We start from the raw sequence: 21148 nt of genomic DNA, 5'->3' as shown, positions 1-21148 counted from the left end.
AGTTAACGCCTAACCTTAAGATTTCAGAGTTAAAGCCTATCCCAAACCTTAACCCTTACCTTAACCATTTTGAGTTAACGCCTAACCTTAAGATTTCAGAGTTAAAGCCTATCCCACACCTTAACCCTTACCTTAACCATTTTGAGTTAACGCCTAACCTTAAGATTTCAGAGTTAAAGCCTATCCTGAACCTTAACCCTTACCTTAACCATTTTGAGTTAACGCCTAACCTTAAGATTTCAGAGTTAAAGCGTATCCCAAACCTTAACCCTTACCTTAACCATTTTGAGTTAATGCCTAACCTTAAGATTTCAGAGTTAAAGCCTATCCCAAACCTTAACCCTTACCTTAACCATTTTGAGTTAAACTAGTTAAGGAAGTTGAGAATTCAAGCAGCTTTTCGCAGCTTTTTGTTAAAAATCGCGCAACATTTCAGCGCCCTGCTATTCATAAAGCCTAAACTTAACCCTAACCATATGAATTCTGAAAAATGCCTAAACTTAACCTTAAACACTTTGAAATGTTATGCTTGCAACAACTTCAAAATTCTATGTTTCAGATACATGGACAAACATCTAATTCTCACTCCCTGGCATTATCACAATCAATATCTAGTTCCCTTTCCCTGTTTCACCCTTTCCTCTTCATCCCTTTCTATTCTCCTCTCATCACCTCTCCACCTTCCTCTCCCACCTGTCACCCTGTTGTGGTACCTCTCCCACCTGTCACCCTGTTGTGGTACCTCTCCCACCTGTCACCCTGTTGTGGTACCTCTCCACCTGTCACCCTGTTGTGGTACCTCTCCCACCTGTCACCCTGTTGTGGTACCTCTCCCACCTGTCACCCTGTTGTGGTACCTCTCCCACCTGTCACCCTGTTGTGGTACCTCTCCACCTGTCACCCTGTTGTGGTACCTCTCCACCTGTCACCCTGTTGTGGTACCTCTCCACCTGTCACCCTGTTGTGGTACCTCTCCACCTTCCTCTCCCACCTGTCACCCTGTTGTGGTACCTCTCCACCTGTCACCCTGTTGTGGTACCTCTCCCACCTGGCACCCTGTTGTGGTACCTCTCCACCTGTCACCCTGTTGTGGTACCTCTCTGCATGACACCCCTCCATTTTAAGCCCACTAAGATGGAGGTCAGAGGACACAGGAAGCACAGGCAGCTTTAGCTCTATAATATCCTTTAGCTTATAGCTGCAAAGTGTTCTGTACTGTGTAACTACTAAACCATAACACCTATTCAACTCAGCAAATAAACAATCATCCTCTCACTGTCAACTGTGTTTATTTTCAGCAAACTTAACATGTAAATATTTGTATGAACGTAACAAGATTCAACAACTGAGACATAAACTGAACAAGTTCCACAGACATGTGACTAACAAAAATGGAATAATGTGTCCCTGAACAAAGGGGGGTCAAAATCAAAAGTCACAGTCAGTGTCTGGTGTGGCCACCAGCTGCATTAAGTACTGCAGTGCATCTCCTTCTCATGGACTGAACCAGATTTGCCAGTTCCTGCTGTGAGATGTTACCCCACTCTTCCACCAAGGCAACTGCAAGTTCCCAGACATTTCTGGGGGGGAATGTCCGTAGCCCTCACCCTCCGATCCAACAGGTCCCAAACGTGCTCAATGGGATTGAAATCCGGACTCTTCGCTGGCCATGGCAGAACACTGACATTCCTGTCTTGCAGGAAATCACGCACCGAACGAGCAGTATGGCTGGTGGCATTGTCATGCTGGAGGGTCATGTCAGGATGAGCCTGCAGGAAGGGTACCACATGAGGGAGGAGGATGTCTTCCCTGTAACGCAAAGCGTTGAGATTGCCTGCAATGACAACAAGCTCAGTACGATGATGCTGTAACACACCGGCTCAGATCATGACGAACTCCACCTCCAAATCGATCCGGCTCCAGAGTACAGGCCTTGGTGTAATCCTCATTCCTTCCACGATAATCCTGAATCCGATCATCACCCCTGGTGAGACAAACCCGCTACTCGTCAGTGAAGAGCACTTTTTTCCAGTCCTGTCTGGTCCAGCGACGGTGGGTTTGTGCCCATAGGCGACGTTGTTGCCGGTGATGTCTGGTGGGGACCTGCCTTACAACAGGCCTACAAGCCCTTAGACCAGCCTCTCTCAGCCTATTGCGGACAGTCTGAGCACTGATGGAGGGATTGTGCGTTCCTGGTGTAACTCAGGTAGTTGTTGTTGCCATCCTGTACCTGTCCCGCAGGTGTGATGTACGGATGTACCGATCCTCTCTTTTTCTCGCCCTCCTGGTTTTTGACCCTTGCCTGTCCTGACCCTGAGCCTGCCTGCCGTCCTGACCCTGAGCCTGCCTTGCCTGTCCTGACCCTGAGCCTGCCTGCCATCCTGACCCTGAGCCTGCCTGCCGTCCTGACCCTGAGCCTGCCTTGCCTGTCCTGACCCTGAGCCTGCCTTGCCTGTCCTGAACCTGAGCCTGCCTGCTGTCCTGACCCTGAGCCTGCCTTGCCTGTCCTGACCCTGAGCCTGCCTTGCCTGTCCTGACCCTGAGCCTGCCTTGCCTGTCCTGACCCTGAGCCTGCCTTGCCTGTCCTAACCCTGAGCCTGCCTTGCCTGTCCTGACCCTGAGCCTGCCTTGCCTGTCTTGACCCTGAGCCTGACCCTGAATCTTCCTTCCCTGAGCCTGACCCTGAGCCTGCCCCTGCCCTGAGCCTGAGCCTGAGTCTGACCCTGACACTGACCCTGACCCTGAGCCTGCATGCCGTCCTGTACCTTTGCTTCTGCTTTTGTAATAAACATTGTTACTTGGACACGGTCTGCTTCTGGGTCTTACCTTATCCTGATAGTGAGAGCTTGTTGACAACCTAGCTATCAGAATGGACAGCATGCAACACTATGATGAAGACTACAGATTAAAAACTGGATGTGATGGTGCACATCGTGCTATACATGACATCCCTGTTGTAGTGACAATGTCTCCCAAATGGCACCCTATTACCGATTTAGTTCACTGTATAGGAAAGAGGTTGCCATTTGGGACACACATAATACTTCCTAAAATCTGGGTTGTGGTGACTTTGTATTAGATCGCTGTGCAGTTTAAAACGTCTCGGGCTAAAGGCTGTAGATTGGTCACAACACAACATTACATTACATTTAAGTCATTTAGCAGACGCTCTTATCCAGAGCGACTTACAAATTGGTGCATTCACCTTATGACATCCAGTGGAACAACGTATTACCACTGGTATAGCTCACTGAACTAAAGCTGATTGTCTGATATCCATACAGCCAGCTGTATTCCCATCAGAATGCAGTGTGTCCAGGGCTGTGATCAGCAGCACATGAACATGGGCCTCTGAATGAGTTGCATTGTACAGTAGATTGGCTGTGTCTGGTGTTAGACTTGGCAGGCCTTGCTGCCACTGCATTAATGTATTCCACCCCAGGCTCTTTGCATGGTCCACACACACACACACACACACACACACACACACACACACACACACACACACACACACACACACACACACACACACACACACACACACACACACACACACACACACACACACACACACACACACAGAAAGATAAAGCACCACTACCATTCTGTGAAAGTGGTTTAGGTTGCAGGGCACAAACAGTTTTAACATGCTGAGAATGAGTAGCTAACAGATGTCTGACTCTTAGTAAACCACAACATCCTGCAGGCATCACTTACAAAGACCACTTTCTCTCCCTATTTCTCTCTCTCTCTCTCTCTCTCTCTCTCTCTCTCTCTCTCTCTCTCTCTCTCTCTCCTTCTCTCTCGACCTCTCCCTCCGACTCTCTCTCTCTGTCCTCTCTCTCTCTACCTCTCTCTCTGACTCTCTGTCTGTCCTTCTCTCTCTGCCTCTCCCTCTGACTCTCTCTCTCTATCCTCTTTCTCTCTCTACCTCTCTCTCTGTCCTTCTCTCTCTACCTCTCTCTCTACCACTCCCTCTGACTCTCTCTCTCTCTGTCCTCTCTCTACCTCTACCTCTGACTCTATCTCTCTGTCTCTGTCCTCTCTCTCTCTACCTCTCTCTACCTCTCTCTCTGTCCTTCTCTCTCTACCACTCCCTTGGACTCTCTCTCTCTGTCCTTCTCTCTCTACCTCTCCCTCCGACTCTCTCTCTGTCCTCTCTCTCTCTACCTCTTTCTACCTCTCTCTCTGTCCTTCTCTCTCTACCTCTCTCTCTACCTCTACCTTTGACTCTCTCTCTGTTCCCTCTCTCTGTCCCCTCTCTCTCTTTCCCCTCTCTCTCTGTCCTTCTTTCTCTACCTCTGACTCTCTCTCTCTCTCTGTCCTTCCTTCCTTCCTTCTCTCTCTCTCTCTCTCTCTCTCTCTCTCTCTCTCTCTCTCTCTCTCTCTCTCTCTCTCTCTCCCTCTGACTCTCTCTCTGTCTATCCGTCCTTCTCTCTCTCTCTCTCTCTCTATATATATATATATATATATATATATATACCTCTCTCTCTATACCTCTACCATTACCTCTGACGCTCTCGCTTTCTCTCTCTCTCTCTTTCTCTCTCTCTCACTTTCTCTCTCTCTCTCCCTCTGTTAGAGCCGATTTGGACATATTTGTATAAAATTTCCCAGGCAGGCTCAGGGTCAGGACAGGCTAGGCAGGCTCAGGGTCAGGACAGGCAAGCAGGCTCAGGGTCAGGACAGGCAAGTCAGGCTCAGGGTCAGGACAGGCAAGGCAGGCTCAGGGTCAGGACAGGCAAGGCAGGCTCAGGGTCAGGACAGGAAGGAAGGATGTCTGTGTCTCTCTACCTCTACCTCTACCTCAATTCAATTCAAGGGGCTTTATTGGCATGGGAAACATATGTTAACATTGCCAAAGCAAGTGAAATGGATAAACAAAGTCAAATAAAAGTGAATAGTAAATATTATACTCCAAAAGAATAGAGACATTTCAAATGTCATGTTATGTCTATATACCGTGTTGTAACGATGTGCAAATAGTTCAAGTACAAAAGCAAAAATAACTCAATAACATAAAATTACATTTACATTTAGCTAGCCTACTAAAATTGTATTTACAATGTTGTTTGTTCTTCACTGGTTGCCATTTTCTTGTGGCAACAGGTTACAAATCTTAATGCTGTGATTGCACACTGTGGTATTTCAACCATTAGATATGGGAGTTAATCAAAAATGATTTGTGGGTCTGTGTAATCTGAGGGAAGTAGTTGAAGTCGGAAGTTTAGATACATTTAGGTTAGAGTCATTAAAACTTGTTTTTCAACCACCCCACACATTTCTTGTTAACAAACTATAGTTTTGGCAAGTCGGTTAGGACATCTACTTTGTGCATGATGCAAGGAATTATTTTCAAAAATCGTTTACAGACAGATTATTTCACTAATAATTCACTGTATTCCAGTGGGTCAGAAGTTTACATACACTAAGTTGACTGTGCCTTTAAACAGCTTGGAAAATTCCATAAAATGATGTCATGGCTTTAGAAGCTTCTGATAGGCTAATTGACACCATTTGAGTCCATTGGAGGTGTGCCTGTCGATATATTTCAAAGCCTATCTTCAAACTCAGTGCCTCTTTGCTTGACATCATGGGAAAATCAAAATACATCAGCCAAGACCTCAGAAAAAAATAGTTGACCTCCACAAGTCTGGTTCATTCTTGGGAGCATTTTCCAAATGCCTGAAGGTACCACGTTCATCTGTACAAACAATAGTACGCAAGTATAAACACCATGGGACCACACAACCGTCATACCACTCAGGAAGGAGACACGTTCTGTCTCCTAGAGATGAATGTACTTTGTTGCAAAAAGTGCAAATCAATCCCAGAACAACAGCAAAGGACCTTGTGAAGATGCTGGAGGAAACAGGTACAAAAGTATCTATATCCACAGTAAAATGAGTCCTATATCAACATAACCCAGCAAGGAAGAAGCTCCTACTCAAAAATCGCCATAAAAAGCCAGACTACAGTTTGCAACTGCATATGAGGACAAAGATCGTACTTTTGGAGAAATGTCCTCTGGTCTGATGAAACAAAAATAGAACTGTTTGGCCATAATGGCCATCGCTATGTTTGGAGGAAAAAGGGGGAGGCTTGCAAGCCGAAGAACACTATCCCCACCGTGAAGCACAGGGGTGGCAGCATCATGTTGTGGGGGTGCTTTGCTGCAAGAGGGACTGGTGCACTTCACATAATAGATGGCATCATAAGGGAGGGAAATTATGTGGATATATTGAAGCAACATCTCAAGACATCAGTCAGGAAGTTAAAGCTTGGTTGCAAATGGGTCTTCCAAATTACAATGACCCCAAGCATACTTCCAAAGTTGTGGAAAAATGTCTTAATAAGGACAACAAAGTCAAGGTATTGGAGTGGCCATCACAAACCCTGACCTCAATCCTATAGAAAATGTGTGGGCAGAACTGAAAAAGTGTGTGCGAGCAAGGAGGCCTACAAACCTGACTTAGTTACACCAGCTCTATCAGGAGGAATGGGCCAAAATTCACCCAACTTATTATGGGAAGTTTGTGCAATCCTACCTGAAACGTTTGACCCAAGTTAAACAATTTAAATGCAATGCCAAATACTAATTGTGTGTATGTAAACGTCTGATCCACTGGGAATGTGATGAAAGAAATAAAAGCTGAAATAAATCATTCTCTTGTCTATTTTTCTGACATTTCGCATTCTTAAAATAAAGTGGTGATCCTAACTTACCTAAGGCAGTGATTGTTTACTAGAATTAAATGTCAGGAATTGTGAAAAACTGAGTTTAAATGTACAGTGTAACGGCGTTCTTCGTTTGTTGAAAGAGAGTCGGACCGAAATGCAGCGTGGTGGTTACTCATGTCTTTAATGAATGAATCGCGGTACATGAAATAACTGATACAAATACAAAACAACAAAACGGAACGTGAAACCTAATTACAGCCTATCTGGTGAAACTACACAGAGACAGGAACAATCACCCACAAAATACAAAGTGAAACCCAGGCTACCTAAATACGGTTCCCAATCAGAGACAACGAGAATCACTCAGGCAGCCAACCTATGCTACACCCCTACTCAGCCGCAATCCCAATACCTACAAAACCCCCAATACGAAACACAACATTAAACCCATGTCACACCCTGGCCTGACCAAATATATAACGAAAACACAAAACACTATGACCAAGGCGTGACATACAGTGCCTTGCGAAAGTATTCGGCCCCCTTAAACTTTGCGACCTTTTGCCACATTTCAGGCTTCAAACATAAAGATATAAAACTATTTTTTTGTGAAGAATCAACAACAAGTGGGACACAATCATGAAGTGGAACGACATTTATTGGATATTTCAAACTTTTTTAACAAATCAAAAACCCATTCCTCCTTGCAAAACAGCTTGCGCTCAGTGAGGTTGGATGGAGAGCATTTGTGAACAGCAGTTTTCAGTTCTTTCCACAGATTCTCGATTGGATTCAGGTCTGGACTTTGACTTGGCCATTCTAACACCTGGATATGTTTGTTTTTGAACCATTCCATTGTAGATTTTGCTTTATGTTTTGGATCATTGTCTTGTTGGAAGACAAATCTCCATCCCAGTCTCAGGTCTTTTGCAGACTCCATCAGGTTTTCTTCCACCATGTTTGACAGTGGGGATAGTGTGTTCAGGGTGATGAGCTGCGTTACTTTTACGCCAAACATAACGTTTTGCATTGTTGCCAAAAAGTTCAATTTTGGTTTCATCTGACCAGAGCACCTTCTTCCACATGTTTGGTGTGTCTCCCAGGTGGCTTGTGGCAAACTTTAAACAACACTTTTTATGGATATCTTTGAGAAATGGCTTTCTTCTTGCCACTCTTCCATAAAGGCCAGATTTGTGCAATATACGACTGATTGTTGTCCTATGGACAGAGTCTCCCACCTCAGATGTAGATCTCTGCAGTTCATCCAGAGTGATCATGGGCCTCTTGGCTGCATCTCTGATCAGTCTTCTCCTTGTATGAGCTGAAAGTTTAGAGGGACGGCCAGGTCTTGGTAGATTTGCAGTGGTCTGATACTCATTCCATTTCAATATTATCGCTTGCACAGTGCTCCTTGGGATGTTTAAAGCTTGGAAAATCTTTTTGTATCCAAATCCGGCTTTAAACTTCTTCACAACAGTATCTCAGACCTGCCTGGTGTATTCCTTGTTCTTCATGATGCTCTCTGCGCTTTTAACGGACCTCTGAGACTATCACAGTGCAGGTGCATTTATACGGAGACTTGATTACACACAGGTGGCTTGTATTTATCATCATTAGTCATTTAGGTCAACATTGGATCATTCAGAGATCCTCACTGAACTTCTGGAGAGAGTTTGCTGCACTGAAAGTAAAGGGGCTGAATAATTTTGCACGCCCAATTTTTCAGTTTTTGATTTGTTAAAAAAGTTTGAAATATCCAATAAATGTTGTTCCACTTCATGATTGTGTCTCACTTGTTGTTGATTCTTCACAAAAAATACAGTTTTATATCTTTATGTTTGAAGCCTGAAATGTGGCAAAAGGTCGCAAAGTTCAAGGGGGCCGAATACTTTCGCAAGGCACTGTATTTGGCTAAGGTGTATGTAAACTTCCGACTTCAACTGTATGTGTATCAAATATGGTCATACATTTGGCAGGAGGTTAGGAAATGCATCTCATTTTCCACCTAATTTTGTGGGCAGTGTGCACATATCCTGTCATCTCTCACTTACGGCGACCTTTCTCAATAACAAGGCTATGCTCAATGAGTCTGTACATAGCTTTCCTTAATTTTGGGTCAGTCACAGTGGTCAGGTATCATTCTAGTTTGCTTTGAATTTTTGTTAATTATTTCCAATAGTCAAGTAATTATCTTTTTGTTTTCTCATGATTTGGTTGGGTGTTATTGTATTGCTGTCCAGGGGATCTGTGGGGTGTGTTTGTGTTTGTGAATAGAGCCCCTTACCAGCTTGCTTAGGGGACTCTTGTCCAGTTTCATCTCTCTGTAGGTGATGGCTTTGTTATGGAAGGTTTAGGAAACGCTTCCTTTTAGGTTGTTGTCGATTTAACGTCACTTTTCTGGATTATGATCATTAGCGGGTATCGGACTAATTCTGCTCTGCATATATTATTTGCTGTTTTACATTGTACACAGAGGGTATTTTTGCAGAATGCTGCATGCAGAGTCTTAATTTGGTGTTTGTCCTATTTTTTGAATTCTTGGTTGGTGAGCAGACCCCAAACTTCACAACCATAAAGGGCAATGGGTTCTGTAACTGATTGAAGTATTTTTTTCAAATGTTATGTTCCTTTTGATGGCATAGAAGGCCCCATCTTGCCTTGTTTCTCAGATCGTTCACAGCTTTGTGGAAGTTACCTGTGGCACTGATGTTTAAGCTGAGGTATGTATCGTTTTTTGTGTGGTCTAGGGCAACGGTGTCTAGATGGAATTTGTATTTGTGGTCCTGGGGACTGGACCTTTTTTGGAACACCATTATTTTGTTTTACTGAGATTCACTGTCAGGGCCCAGGTCTGACAGAATCTGTGCAGAAGATCTAGGTGCTGCTGTAGGCCCTACTTGGTTGGGGACAGAAGCACCAGATCATCAGCAAACAGTAGACATTTGACTTCAGATTCTAGTAGGGTGAGGCCTGGTGCTGCAGACTGTTCTAGTGCCCTTGCCAATTTGTTTATATATATATGTGTTGAAGAGGGTGGGGCTTAAGCTGCACCCCTGTCTCACCCCACAGGCCTGTGGAAAGAAATCTGTGTTTTTGCCCATTTTAACCAAACACGTGTTGCTTGTGCATATGGACTTTATAATGTCACATGTTTTTTCCCCCAACACCACTTTCCATCAATTTCTATAGCAGACCCTCATGATAAATTGAGTCAAAATCTTTTTTGAAGTCAACAAAGCATGAGAAGACTTTGCCCTTGTTTTCGTTAGTTTGTTTGTCAATTATGGTGTGCAGGGTGAATGCGTGGTCTGTCGTACGGTAATATGGTAAAACGCCAATTTGACATTTGCTCAGTACATTGTTTTCACTGAGGAAATGTACAAGTCTGCTGTTAATGATAATGCAGAGGATTGTCCCAAGGTTGCTGTTGACGCATATCCCACGGTAGTTATTGGGGTCAAATTTGTCTCCACTTTTGTTGATTGAGGTGATCAGTCCTTAGTTCCAAATATTGGGGAAGATGCCAGAGATGAGGATGATGTTAAAGAGTTTATTTTATCATTTAATGTAGGATACCATCAACATCAGAGGTCTTTTGAGTTGGAGGGTTTGTATTTTGTCCTGTAGTTCATTCAATGTAATTGGAGAATCCAGTGGGTTCTGGAAGTCTTTAATAGCTTATTCTAAGATTTGTAATTGATCAGGTATGTGTTTTTGCTGTTTGTTATTTCTTATAGGAATAAAAAGATTAGAGAAGTTGATTATCCATACATCTCCGTTTTGGATAGATAACTCTTTGTGTTGTTGTTTGTTTAGTGTTTTCCAATTTTTCCAGAAGTGGTTAGAGTCTATGGATTCTTCAATTACATTGATCTGATTACTGACCAGCTGTTCCTTCTTTTTCTGTAGTGTATTTCTGTAACACTTCAGGTGTCGTAGGTGTGTGGAGTCAAACGCAGGAGACAGTGAGTGCAAAGCTGTGCGTCTTTAATAGCGCCAACGCATCCCAGGGTGCTCACAATAGTAACGGCCCCAAACACAGGGAATGAGAATGTACAACAGAAAACGTAACGACCAGGCACTAACACGTACTTCTAACAACAGAGCCGAAGGTTACACTGCAATAATCCCGCACAACAACCAGGCGGGCCGGCTGCCTAATAAAGACAAACTAATTAGCTGATTCAATCATGAACAGGTGCTACCACTAAACATACAAGGAGGGGGAGGAAAACAATCAGTGGCAGCTAATAGGCCGGTGACGACGACCGCCGAGCGCCAACCGCCCGGGAAGGGGAAACACCCTCGGTCGGACTCGTGACAGTACCCCCTCCTGACGCGCGGCTCCCGCAGCGCGCCGACACCGGCCTCGAGGTCGCCCGGAGGACGAGGTGCAGGGCGATCCGGATGGAGGCGATGGAAATCCCTCAACATGGATGGATCCAAGATGTCCCTCACCGGTACCCAGCACCTCTCCTCCGGACCGTACCCCTCCCAGTCCACGAGGTACTGCAGGCCCCTCACCCGGCGTCTTGAGTCCAGAATGGCCCGGATCGTGTACGCCGGGGTCCCCTCGATGTCCAGAGGGGGAGGGACCTCCGGTACCTCACTGTCCTGCAGGGGACCAGCTACCACCGGCCTGAGGAGAGACACATGAAACGAGGGGTTAATTCGATAATAGGAAGGGAGTTGTAATCGATAACACACCTCGTTTATTCTCCTCAGGACTTTAAAGGGCCCTACACACTGCGGACCCAGCTTCCGGCAGGGCAAGCGGAGAGGTAGGTTTCGGGTCGAGAGCCAGACCCTGTCCCCCGGTACAAACACGGGGCCTCACTGCGGTGGCGGTCAGCACTCCTCTTCTGCCGTCCACTCGCTTGTCGTAGAGACTCCTGGACGGCCCTCCAGGTCTCCTTGGAGCGCTGTACCCATTCCTCCACCGCAGGAGCCTCGGTCTGGCTCGGATGCCATGGTGCCAGGACCGGCTGGTATCCCAACACACACTGAAAAGGGGACACGTTAGTAGAGGAGTGGCGTAGTGAGTTCTGAGCCATTTCAGCCCAGGGAATGTATCGTGCCCACTCCCCTGGCCGATCCTGGCAATACGACCGCAGAAACCTACCCACCTCCTGGTTCAATCTCTCCACCTGCCCATTACTCTCGGGGTGATAACCGGAGGTCAGGCTGACAGAGACCCCCAAACGTTCCATGAACGCTCTCCATACCCGAGACGTGAATTGGGGGCCCCGATCAGAAACGATGTCCTCCGGCACCCCGTAGTGCCGAAAGACATGGGTAAATAATGCCTCCGCAGTCTGCAGGGCTGTAGGGATACCGGGCAACGGGAGGAGACGGCAGGACTTAGAAAACCGATCCACAATCACTAGAACCGCGGTGTTCCCCTGAGACGGCGGAAGATCGGTCAGGAAATCTATGGACAGATGTGACCATGGCCGCTGTGGAACGGGGAGGGGTTGTAGCTTCCCTCTAGGAAGGTGCCTAGGAGCCTTACTCTGAGCGCACACTGAGCAAGAGGAGACATAACCCTTAACGTCCTTAACCAACGTAGGCCACCAATACCTCCCCTGAAGGCTCCCCACTGTCCTCGTCACCCCAGGGTGACCCGAGGAGGGTAGGACGTGAGCCCACCGAATCAGCTTGTCCCGAACATCAAGCGGCACGTACCTTCGCCCGCTGGACACTGAGGAGGCGCGGGTTCAGCCCGTAACGCCCGCTCGATGTCCGAGTCCACCTCCCATACCACTGGGGCTACCAGCTTAGAGGCGGGAAGGATGGGAGTAGGTTCGGTGGACCCATCCTCGGTGTCGTAAAGGCGGGACAGTGCGTCAGCCCTCACGTTCTGGGAGCCCGGTCTATAAGACAAAGTAAACCGGAACCGGGTGAAGAACATGGCCCACCTTGCCTGACGTGGGTTAAGTCTCCTTGCAGCCCGAATATACTCCAGATTCTGGTGGTCGGTCCAGATGAGAAAAGGGTGCTTAGCCCCCTCAAGCCAGTGTCTCCACACCTTCAGAGCTCTAACCACCGCTAGCAACTCCCGGTCCCCCACATCATAGTTACGCTCCGCTGGGCTGAGCTTCCTTGAGAAGAAAGCGCAGGGGCGGAGTTTTAGTGGCGTACCCGAGCTCTGTGATAGCACGGCACCCACCCCAGCCTCGGACGCGTCCACCTCCACTATGAATGCTAGAGAGGGATCCGGATGCGCCAACACGGGCGCCTCAGTGAACAGCGCCTTCAACTTGTTGAATGCCCTGTCCGCCTGTGCTGACCACTGCAATCGCACCGGGCCCCCAGCAGTGAGGTAATGGGAGCCGCTATCTGGCCAAAACCCCGGATAAACCTCCGGTAGTAGTTGGCAAAACCCAAAACCGCTGCACCTCCTTTACCGTGGTTGGAGTCGGCCAATTACGCACGGCCCTAATGCGTTCACCCTCCATCACCACCCCGAGGTGGAAATGCGATATCCCAGAAAAGAGACGGCTCGTTTAGAGAACACGCATTTCTCAGCCTTGACGTATAGGTCATGCTCCAGCAGTCTTCCAAGCACTTTGCGCACCAGAGACACATGCGCGGTGTGAGTGGCCGAGTAGATCAGAATGTCATCGATATAAACAACCACCCCTGACCGCACAGGTCCCTGAGAATCTCGTCTACAAAGGATTGGAAAACGGCTGGAGCATTCTTTAACCCATACGGCATGACGAGGTACTCATAGTGGCCGGATGTAGTACTAAATGCGGTTTTCCACTCGTCTCCCTTCCGAATACGCACCAGACTATACGCGCTCCTGAGATCCAGTTTTGTGAAGAACTGCGCTCCGTGGAACGATTCCACCGCCGTAGCGATGAGAGGTAGAGGGTAACTATACCCCACTGTGATGGCGTTTAGACCTCTATAATCGATACACGGACGCAAACCTCCCTCCTTTTTCCTCACAAAAAAGAAACTCGAGGAGACGGGTGAAATGGAGGGCCGAATGTACCCCTGTCCCAGCGACTCCGTGACATATGTCTCCATTGCCAACGTCTCCTCCTGGGACAGCGGGTACACATGACTCTTGGGAAGCGCAGCGTCTACCTGGAGCTCTATCGTACAATCCCTTCCCGGTCGATAAGGTGGTAATTTAGTCGCTTTCACTTTACTGAAAGCGATTGCCAAATCGGCATACTCGGGGGAATGCACACCGTGGAACCCTGGTCTGGACTCTCCACCGACGTGGCACCGATGGAAACTCCCAAACACCTTCCAGAACACTCCTCTGACCACCCCTGGAGAACCCCTTGTCTCCACGAAATTTTAGGATTGTGCCGGGCCAGCCAGGGAGTCCCCAGCACCACTGGAAACGCAGGCGAATCAATAATAAAAAAACTGATACGCTCCCTATGATTCCCCTGCGTCACCATGTCCAGTGGGACCGTGGTCTCCCCGACCATCCCTGACCCTAATGGCCGGCTATCTAGGGAGTGCACGGGGAAAGGAGAATCTATCGGCACCAGCGGAACCCCTAACTTAAGGGCGAGTCCGCGATCCATAAAGTTCCCAGCTGCGCCTGAATCGACTAGCGCCCTATGCTGGGAAGAGGGAAAAAAGTGAAGGAAAGAGATTAAGACAAACATATGGCCAACAAGGGATTCTGGGTGAGTCTGATGCTGACTCACCTGGGGTGACCGAGAAGCGTTCCGCCTGCCATCTCTACTCCCAGACGGACCCCCAGCACCGATCAGACGTGTGTCCTCTCCGACCACAGTTGGTGCAGGGAAGGCCCCCTCCTCCGGCACCCTCGGCGCAGCCCCTCCCAACTCCATCGGAATGGGAGCGGAGGGGCCGGGTGGTGGAACGCACAGGACCCTCTCTGAACGCCCGCGGGCAGCCAGCAGATTGTCCAGTCGAATGGACATGTCAATCAGCTGATCCAGTGACAGAGTGGTGTCCCGACACGCTAACTCCCGGCGGACGTCCTCTCGGAGACCACACCTGTAGTGGTCCATAAGGGCCCTGTCGTTCCACCCAGATCCGGCTGCCAAGGTCCGGAACTCCAGCGCGTAATCCTGGGCGCTCCTCCTCTCCTGCCTGAGATGAAAAAGTCGTTCTCCCACCGCTCGGCCGTCTATAGGGTGATCAAATACGGCACGGAAGCGGCAGGAAAACTCTGGGTAGTGCTCCCGCGCTGAGTCTGGGCCATTCCAGACTGCGTTCGCCCACTCCAGAGCACGACCCGTGAGGCAGGAGATGAGGACACTCACCCTCTCCGCTCCTGAGGGAGGGGGTCTAACGGTGGCCAGGTATAGCTCCAGCTGAAGCAGAAACCCCTGGCAACCCGCCGCCGCTCCATCATAAGCCCTCGGTAGCGTCAGACGAAGGGTGCTGGAGTCGAGTGATGGGGAGACCGGAGTCGGGGGTGCCGAAGGTGGAGAGAGGAGACCACTCCTCTCCCATCGGTCCATTCTCTCCATCACTTGATCCATCGCGGATCCGATCCGATGGAGAATGGTGGTGTGGTGGAGAACCCGTTCCTCCATCGATGGGAGAGGGTTGGCTGCTGCTCCTGCTGACTCCATTCGATTTAGGGTGCGGGATTCTGTAACACTTCAGGTGTCGTAGGTGTGTGGAGTCAAACGCAGGAGACAGTGAGTGCAAAGCTGTGCGTCTTTAATAGCGCCAACGCATCCCAGGGTGCTCACAATAGTAACGGCCCCAAACACAGGGAATGAGAATGTACAACAGAAAACGTAACGACCAGGCACTAACACGTACTTCTAACAACAGAGCCGAAGGTTACACTGCAATAATCCCGCACAACAACCAGGCGGGCCGGCTGCCTAATAAAGACAAACTAATTAGCTGATTCAATCATGAACAGGTGCTACCACTAAACATACAAGGAGGGGAGGAAAAACAATCAGTGGCAGCTAATAGGCCGGTGACGACGACCGCCGAGCGCCAACCGCCCGGGAAGGGGAAACACCCTCGGTCGGACTCGTGACAATTTCTGTATTGTTTTAGTGATTCACCATAGTGAAGGCGTAGACTTTTCCATTTCTTTCTTAGGTTTTAGCATTCTTCAACAAACCATTTGTCATTGTTGTTCATTTTCTTAGGTTGTCTGCTTGACATTAGGGAAGCTGAAAAGGTCAAATATACTGTTTAGGCTTTCTACTGCCAAGTTTACCACATCACTTTTACAGTGAAATGTTTTGTCCAGGAAGATGTTTGAAATGGATTGAATTTGTTGTTGCCTAATTGTTTTTGGTAATTTTTTACACTACTTTCCTTCCATCTATAGCATTTCTTAATTAATATTGTGCAGGTCCCTTGGCTTCGATGCCTCATTATTTACTATTGCTCTGTTCAGGTAGACTGTGATCTTTCTGTGATCTGATAGGGGTGTTAGTGGGCTGACTGTGAACACTCTGAGAGACTCTGGGTTGAGGTCAGGGATAAAGTAATCTACAGTACTACTGCCAAGAGATGTGCCGTAGGTCTCTCTTTCTATGCTTCTCCGCCACTCCCTTACACTCTTTCTCTCCTTTTCATCTGTTGATACTGTGGGTACTGCAAAGATGCTCCCATAATTGTACTATTGAATTAAAATGATATAATAATTCATAGTTCTCTCCCCTCTACCTTACTGTCTGAATGAGAATAAACAATCTGAGACAATACCTTACTGTCTGAATGAGAATAAACAATCTGAGACAATACCTTACTGTCTGAATGAGAATAAACAATCTGAGACAATACCTTACTGTCTGAATGAGAATAAACAATCTGAGACAATACCTTACTGTCTGAATGAGAATAAACAATCTGAGACAATACCTTACTGTCTGAATGAGAATAAACAATCTGAGACAATACCTTACTGTCTGAATGAGAATAAACAATCTGAGACAATACAATACCTTACTGTCTGAATGAGAATAAACAATCTGAGACAATACCTTACTGTCTGAATGAGAATAAACAATCTGAGACAATACCTTACTGTCTGAATGAGAATAAACAATCTGAGACAATACCTTACTGTCTGAATGAGAATAAACAATCTGAGACAATACCTTACTGTCTGAATGAGAATAAACAATCTGAGACAATACCTTACTGTCTGAATGAGAATAAACAATCTGAGACAATACCTTACTGTCTGAATGAGAATAAACAATCTGAGACAATACCTTACTGTCTGAATGAGAATAAACAATCTGAGACAATACCTTACTGTCTGAATGAGAATAAACAATCTGAGACAATACCTTACTGTCTGAATGAGAATAAACAATCTGAGACAATACCTTACTGTCTGAATGAGAATAAACAATCTGAGACAATACCTTACTGTCTGAATGAGAATAAACAATCTGAGACAATACCTTACTGTCTGAATGAGAATAAACAATCTGAGACAATACCTTACTGTCGGAATGAGAATAAACAATCTGAGACAATACCTTACTGTCTGAATGAGAATAAACAATCTGAGACAATACAATACCTTACTGTCTGAATGAGAATAAACAATCTGAGACAATACCTTACTGTCTGAATGAGAATAAACAATCTGAGACAATACCTTACTGTCTGAATGAGAATAAACAATCTGAGACAATACCTTACTGTCTGAATGAGAATAAACAATTGCTCTGATGTGAGCACATTATAAATGGGAAAAGCGTATATGCACTCATATCAGCCATTTCAGATCATGGGTTAACCCAGCAGTTGATGAGTTAACTCCACAGTTGCTTTGGTGCAGTGTTGTGGCAGGCTTATATCATGATACTGGGATGTGACCTGTAGACGGATTGGAAAGGCACTCAGAGATCTTGCCTGGGGGAAAGAGCCCTCTTGGGCCTTGCTGTATATGGATGGATTTAAAATGAGATCTGTAGAACAAATGGGAACTGAGAATGTGTCAGTGAGTCATATGTACAGTAAATGCTCTCTCTCACACACACACACACGCACACATATACACACACACAGTTCCTTGACTCCTACGTGTGTCCCTCTCTTTGTAGGATGGTGGAGTACTCGTTGGACCTGCAGAACATCAACCTCTCAGCCATTAGGACAGTCAGGGTCCTCAGACCCCTCAAAGCCATCAACAGAGTACCCAGTGAGTTCTGTCTCGCGGTCTCTCTTTCTTTCTTTCTCTCTCTCTCTCTCTCTCTCTCTCTCTCTCTCTCTCTCTCTCTCTCTCTCTCTCTCTCTCTCTCTCTCTCTCTCTCTCTCTCTCTCTCTCTCTCTCTCTCTCTCTCTCTCTCTCTCCTCTCGCTTTCTGCCTCTCTTAGTCTGTCTCTGTCTGTCTGTCTCGCGGTCTCTCTTTCTTTCTCTCTCTCTCTCTCTCTCTCTCTCTCTCTCTCTCTCTCTCTCTCTCTCTCTCTCTCTCTCTCTCTCGCTTTCTGCCTCTCTTAGTCTGTCTCTTTCTGTCTGTCTCTCGCTCTCTCTGTCTTGTTTATATCTGTTTGTCTATCTATCTATCTATCTGTCTGTCTGTCTGTCTGTCTGTCTGTCTGTCTGTCTGTCTGTCTGTCTGTCTGTCTGTCTGTCTGTCTGTCTGTCTGTCTGTCTGACTGACCAGGTGAATCCAGGTGAAAGCTATGATCCCTTATTGATGTAACTTGTTCAATCTGCTTCAATCAGTATAGATGAAAGGGAGGAGACAGGTTAAATAAGGATCTTGGCCTTGAGACAATTGAGACATGGATTGTGTATGTGTGCCATTCAGAGAGTGAATGGGCACGACGAAAGATTGAAGTGCATTTGAACAGGATATGGTAGTAGGTGCCAGGCTCACTGGTTTGATTGTGTCAATAACTGCAACGCTGCTGGGTTTTTCACATTCAACAGTTTCCCGTGTATCAAGAATGGTCCACCATCCAAAGGACATCCAGCCAACTTGACACAACTGTGGGAAGCATTGGAGTCAACATGGGCCAGCATCCCTGTGGAACACTTTCGACATCTTGTAGAGTCCATGCCCCAACGAATTGAGCCTGTTCTGAGGGCAAAACCTGGGGTGCAACTCAATATTAGGAAGGTGTTCTTAATGTTTTCTCCATTCAATCAGTACAGTCATTGTATTTAAGTCCTTTGACTTTGCTGTGATCCTCTACTCTGTTCTAACTGCATAACCCCAGGACAGTGCTGTTTGATCTGAGCAGCCCATCTCCTATCAGATGCCCTCTACTACAACAGAGTCCCTTACAGATTTACATATCCTCCTGTAATGTAGATCACTGTTCTCTCTCTGACCCAACCCCATCCCTCTCAAATACAACTCTGTTCTCAGACAAAATTGTAAATACCTATTGATTTTCCCCTTACCTCAGACAGCTTCTAATCATCGTAAGCACCAATTAGCCCGATCAAGCGAGGGTCAGCTAATCTCTCCACTCACTTCCAGTCAGTGAAAGTGATAGCATTTATCCGCTAATGCTAACAGTGGCTAACAGTGAATAACACACAGATAGTGGTATCAGTCAGACTCAGGTAGCATTTCCTGATCTCCTCTTTACTAGAGCTAACTGGCTAATAGTGGCTAACACTGATATGCATGCTGTAAGATGTAAGTGAGACAGTGTACTGAAACACAGTCAAACAGGACATGTTCCAAACAGCTATAATCCTTATCCTTGCATCCTTTACTTGTTTCCTTTCCTTTCCCCCAGACCTAACAGCCTAATGGGCTAAGCTAATGGCAAAGAAACACAGATCATTGCTAACGCTAATGGACTAGTGGTGTGGAAACCGAGAGACACAGAGAGGTGTGCTGGAGTCATTTGTCTGCAGGTACATTAAGTGAGTGCAGGTGTTCTATGGCACAGTCTGTCTCTGTTGAGAATTATTGGCGGGTAGAGAAACCAATATTTCTAAACACATAAAACACACACACACACACACACACACACACACACACACCTCCAACTGGCCTCTCTCTGTGATGAGAATTAGTGAAGACATTACTCTCTCGTCTGGTCCATTACACACACACAGATTAATCCTAGCACTAATTACCTGGGAAAACAGTTTTCCTTGAGTGCTGACGATAATTCCCATTCTAACTCCCATTCCCATTCTGAAGCGCTGAAGACTCTGCTCCCTTATCAATGTTTCAGTGGGTGTTGCCACCGGGGTAACTCATTAAATATGAATGGTAATTGAATTAGTGCATGTCATTGCCTCGCTCCGCCAGCTGATAGGAAGTTGTAGGGAGGGGTGATACTGATAGTGATGTCATGTTTGGGGAACTGATATAGGCAGACTGGTGACTAGTGCACATGTGTAAACAAACGCTCTAATACACATGCTGGGACACACACACACATGTACACATACATGCTGTGTGTGTGTGTCTGTGTGTGTGTGTGTCTGTGTGTGTGTGTGTGTGTGTGTGTGTGTGTGTGTGTGTGTGTGTGTGTGTGTGTGTGTGTGTGTGTGTGTGTGTGTGTGTGTGTGTGTGTGTGTGTGTGTGTGTGTGTGTGTGTGTGTGTGTGTGTGTGTGTGTGTGTGCCTATATTTGTATGAGTGCTCGTGCTCGTATGTATATATATATATATATATATATACAGTATACTGTATGTGTGTGTGAGCGCTCACTGTGTAGTATAAACATATGGTTGCACCCAGGGGAATGGATAACTGATGAGTATGTCCACACCTCCCTGCATTAGGCCAGATAGGAGATACAATAGACATAAAGCAATTGCTTGACATGAGGTCATTTTGACCAAGTTAATATACACATCGGCCGAGATTGACCCCCGTGAGACCCAATTTGTACCCTTCCTAGAAGATGCATAATAGTGTAGTCTCTCTCTCTTGCGCTCTCTCGCTCTCTCTCTCTCTCTCTCTCTCTCTCTCTCTCTCTCTCTCTCTCTCTCTCTCTCTCTCTCTCTCTCTCTCTCTCTCTCTCTCTCTCTCTCTCTCCCCTCCTTCCTTTTCTCCAGTATGTAAGTATGTAGCCAGTAACACCCTTTATGTAGCCAATAACACCCTGTATGTGGCCAGTAACACCCTGTATGTAGCCAGTAACACCCTTTATGTAGCCAGTAACACCCTTTATGTAGCCAGTAACACCCTTTATGTAGCCAGTAACACCCTTTATGTAGCCAGTAACACCCTTTATGTAGCCAGTAACACCCTTTATGTAGCCAGTTTGCCCCGTTCAAAGCCCACGTTGAAGTGGTGTTATTAAGGACGTGTAGTAATGAGTAGGATTATGTGTTTTTACATGCAAAAGTTAATGCTTTTGATAGACATACATTAGTTCCTCTATAGGTAGACATACAATAGTTCCTCTATAGGTAGACATACAATAGTTCCTCTGTAGGTAGACATACAATAGTTCCTATATAGGTAGACATACATTAGTTCCTCTATATGTATATATCTGCCTCTCCCTCTTTCTTCCTCTTCCCCTCTTTTTCTCTCTCTCCGACCTCAC

The 21148-nt window shown here is 46.5% G+C and overlaps 1 protein-coding gene across 1 annotated transcript in view; it reads left to right on the top strand.

Moving 5' to 3' along the window:
• The window catches only part of LOC127927313 (voltage-dependent T-type calcium channel subunit alpha-1I-like), an 83790-nt gene that overhangs the window by 30331 nt on the left and 32311 nt on the right, over positions 1-21148 (top strand). Inside the window, exon 3 of the mRNA XM_052513459.1 lies at positions 17721-17818. Coding sequence (XP_052369419.1) covers positions 17721-17818 — 98 coding nt within the window. The remainder of the gene's footprint in view (positions 1-17720; positions 17819-21148) is intronic.

This window comes from Oncorhynchus keta, unplaced genomic scaffold (assembly GCF_023373465.1).
Source record: "Oncorhynchus keta strain PuntledgeMale-10-30-2019 unplaced genomic scaffold, Oket_V2 Un_scaffold_1198_pilon_pilon, whole genome shotgun sequence".
NCBI classification, from domain to species: Eukaryota; Metazoa; Chordata; class Actinopteri; order Salmoniformes; family Salmonidae; genus Oncorhynchus; species Oncorhynchus keta.
The sequence above is the reverse complement of the archived record's forward strand: the minus strand, read 5'-3'. Positions and strand labels throughout refer to the sequence as shown.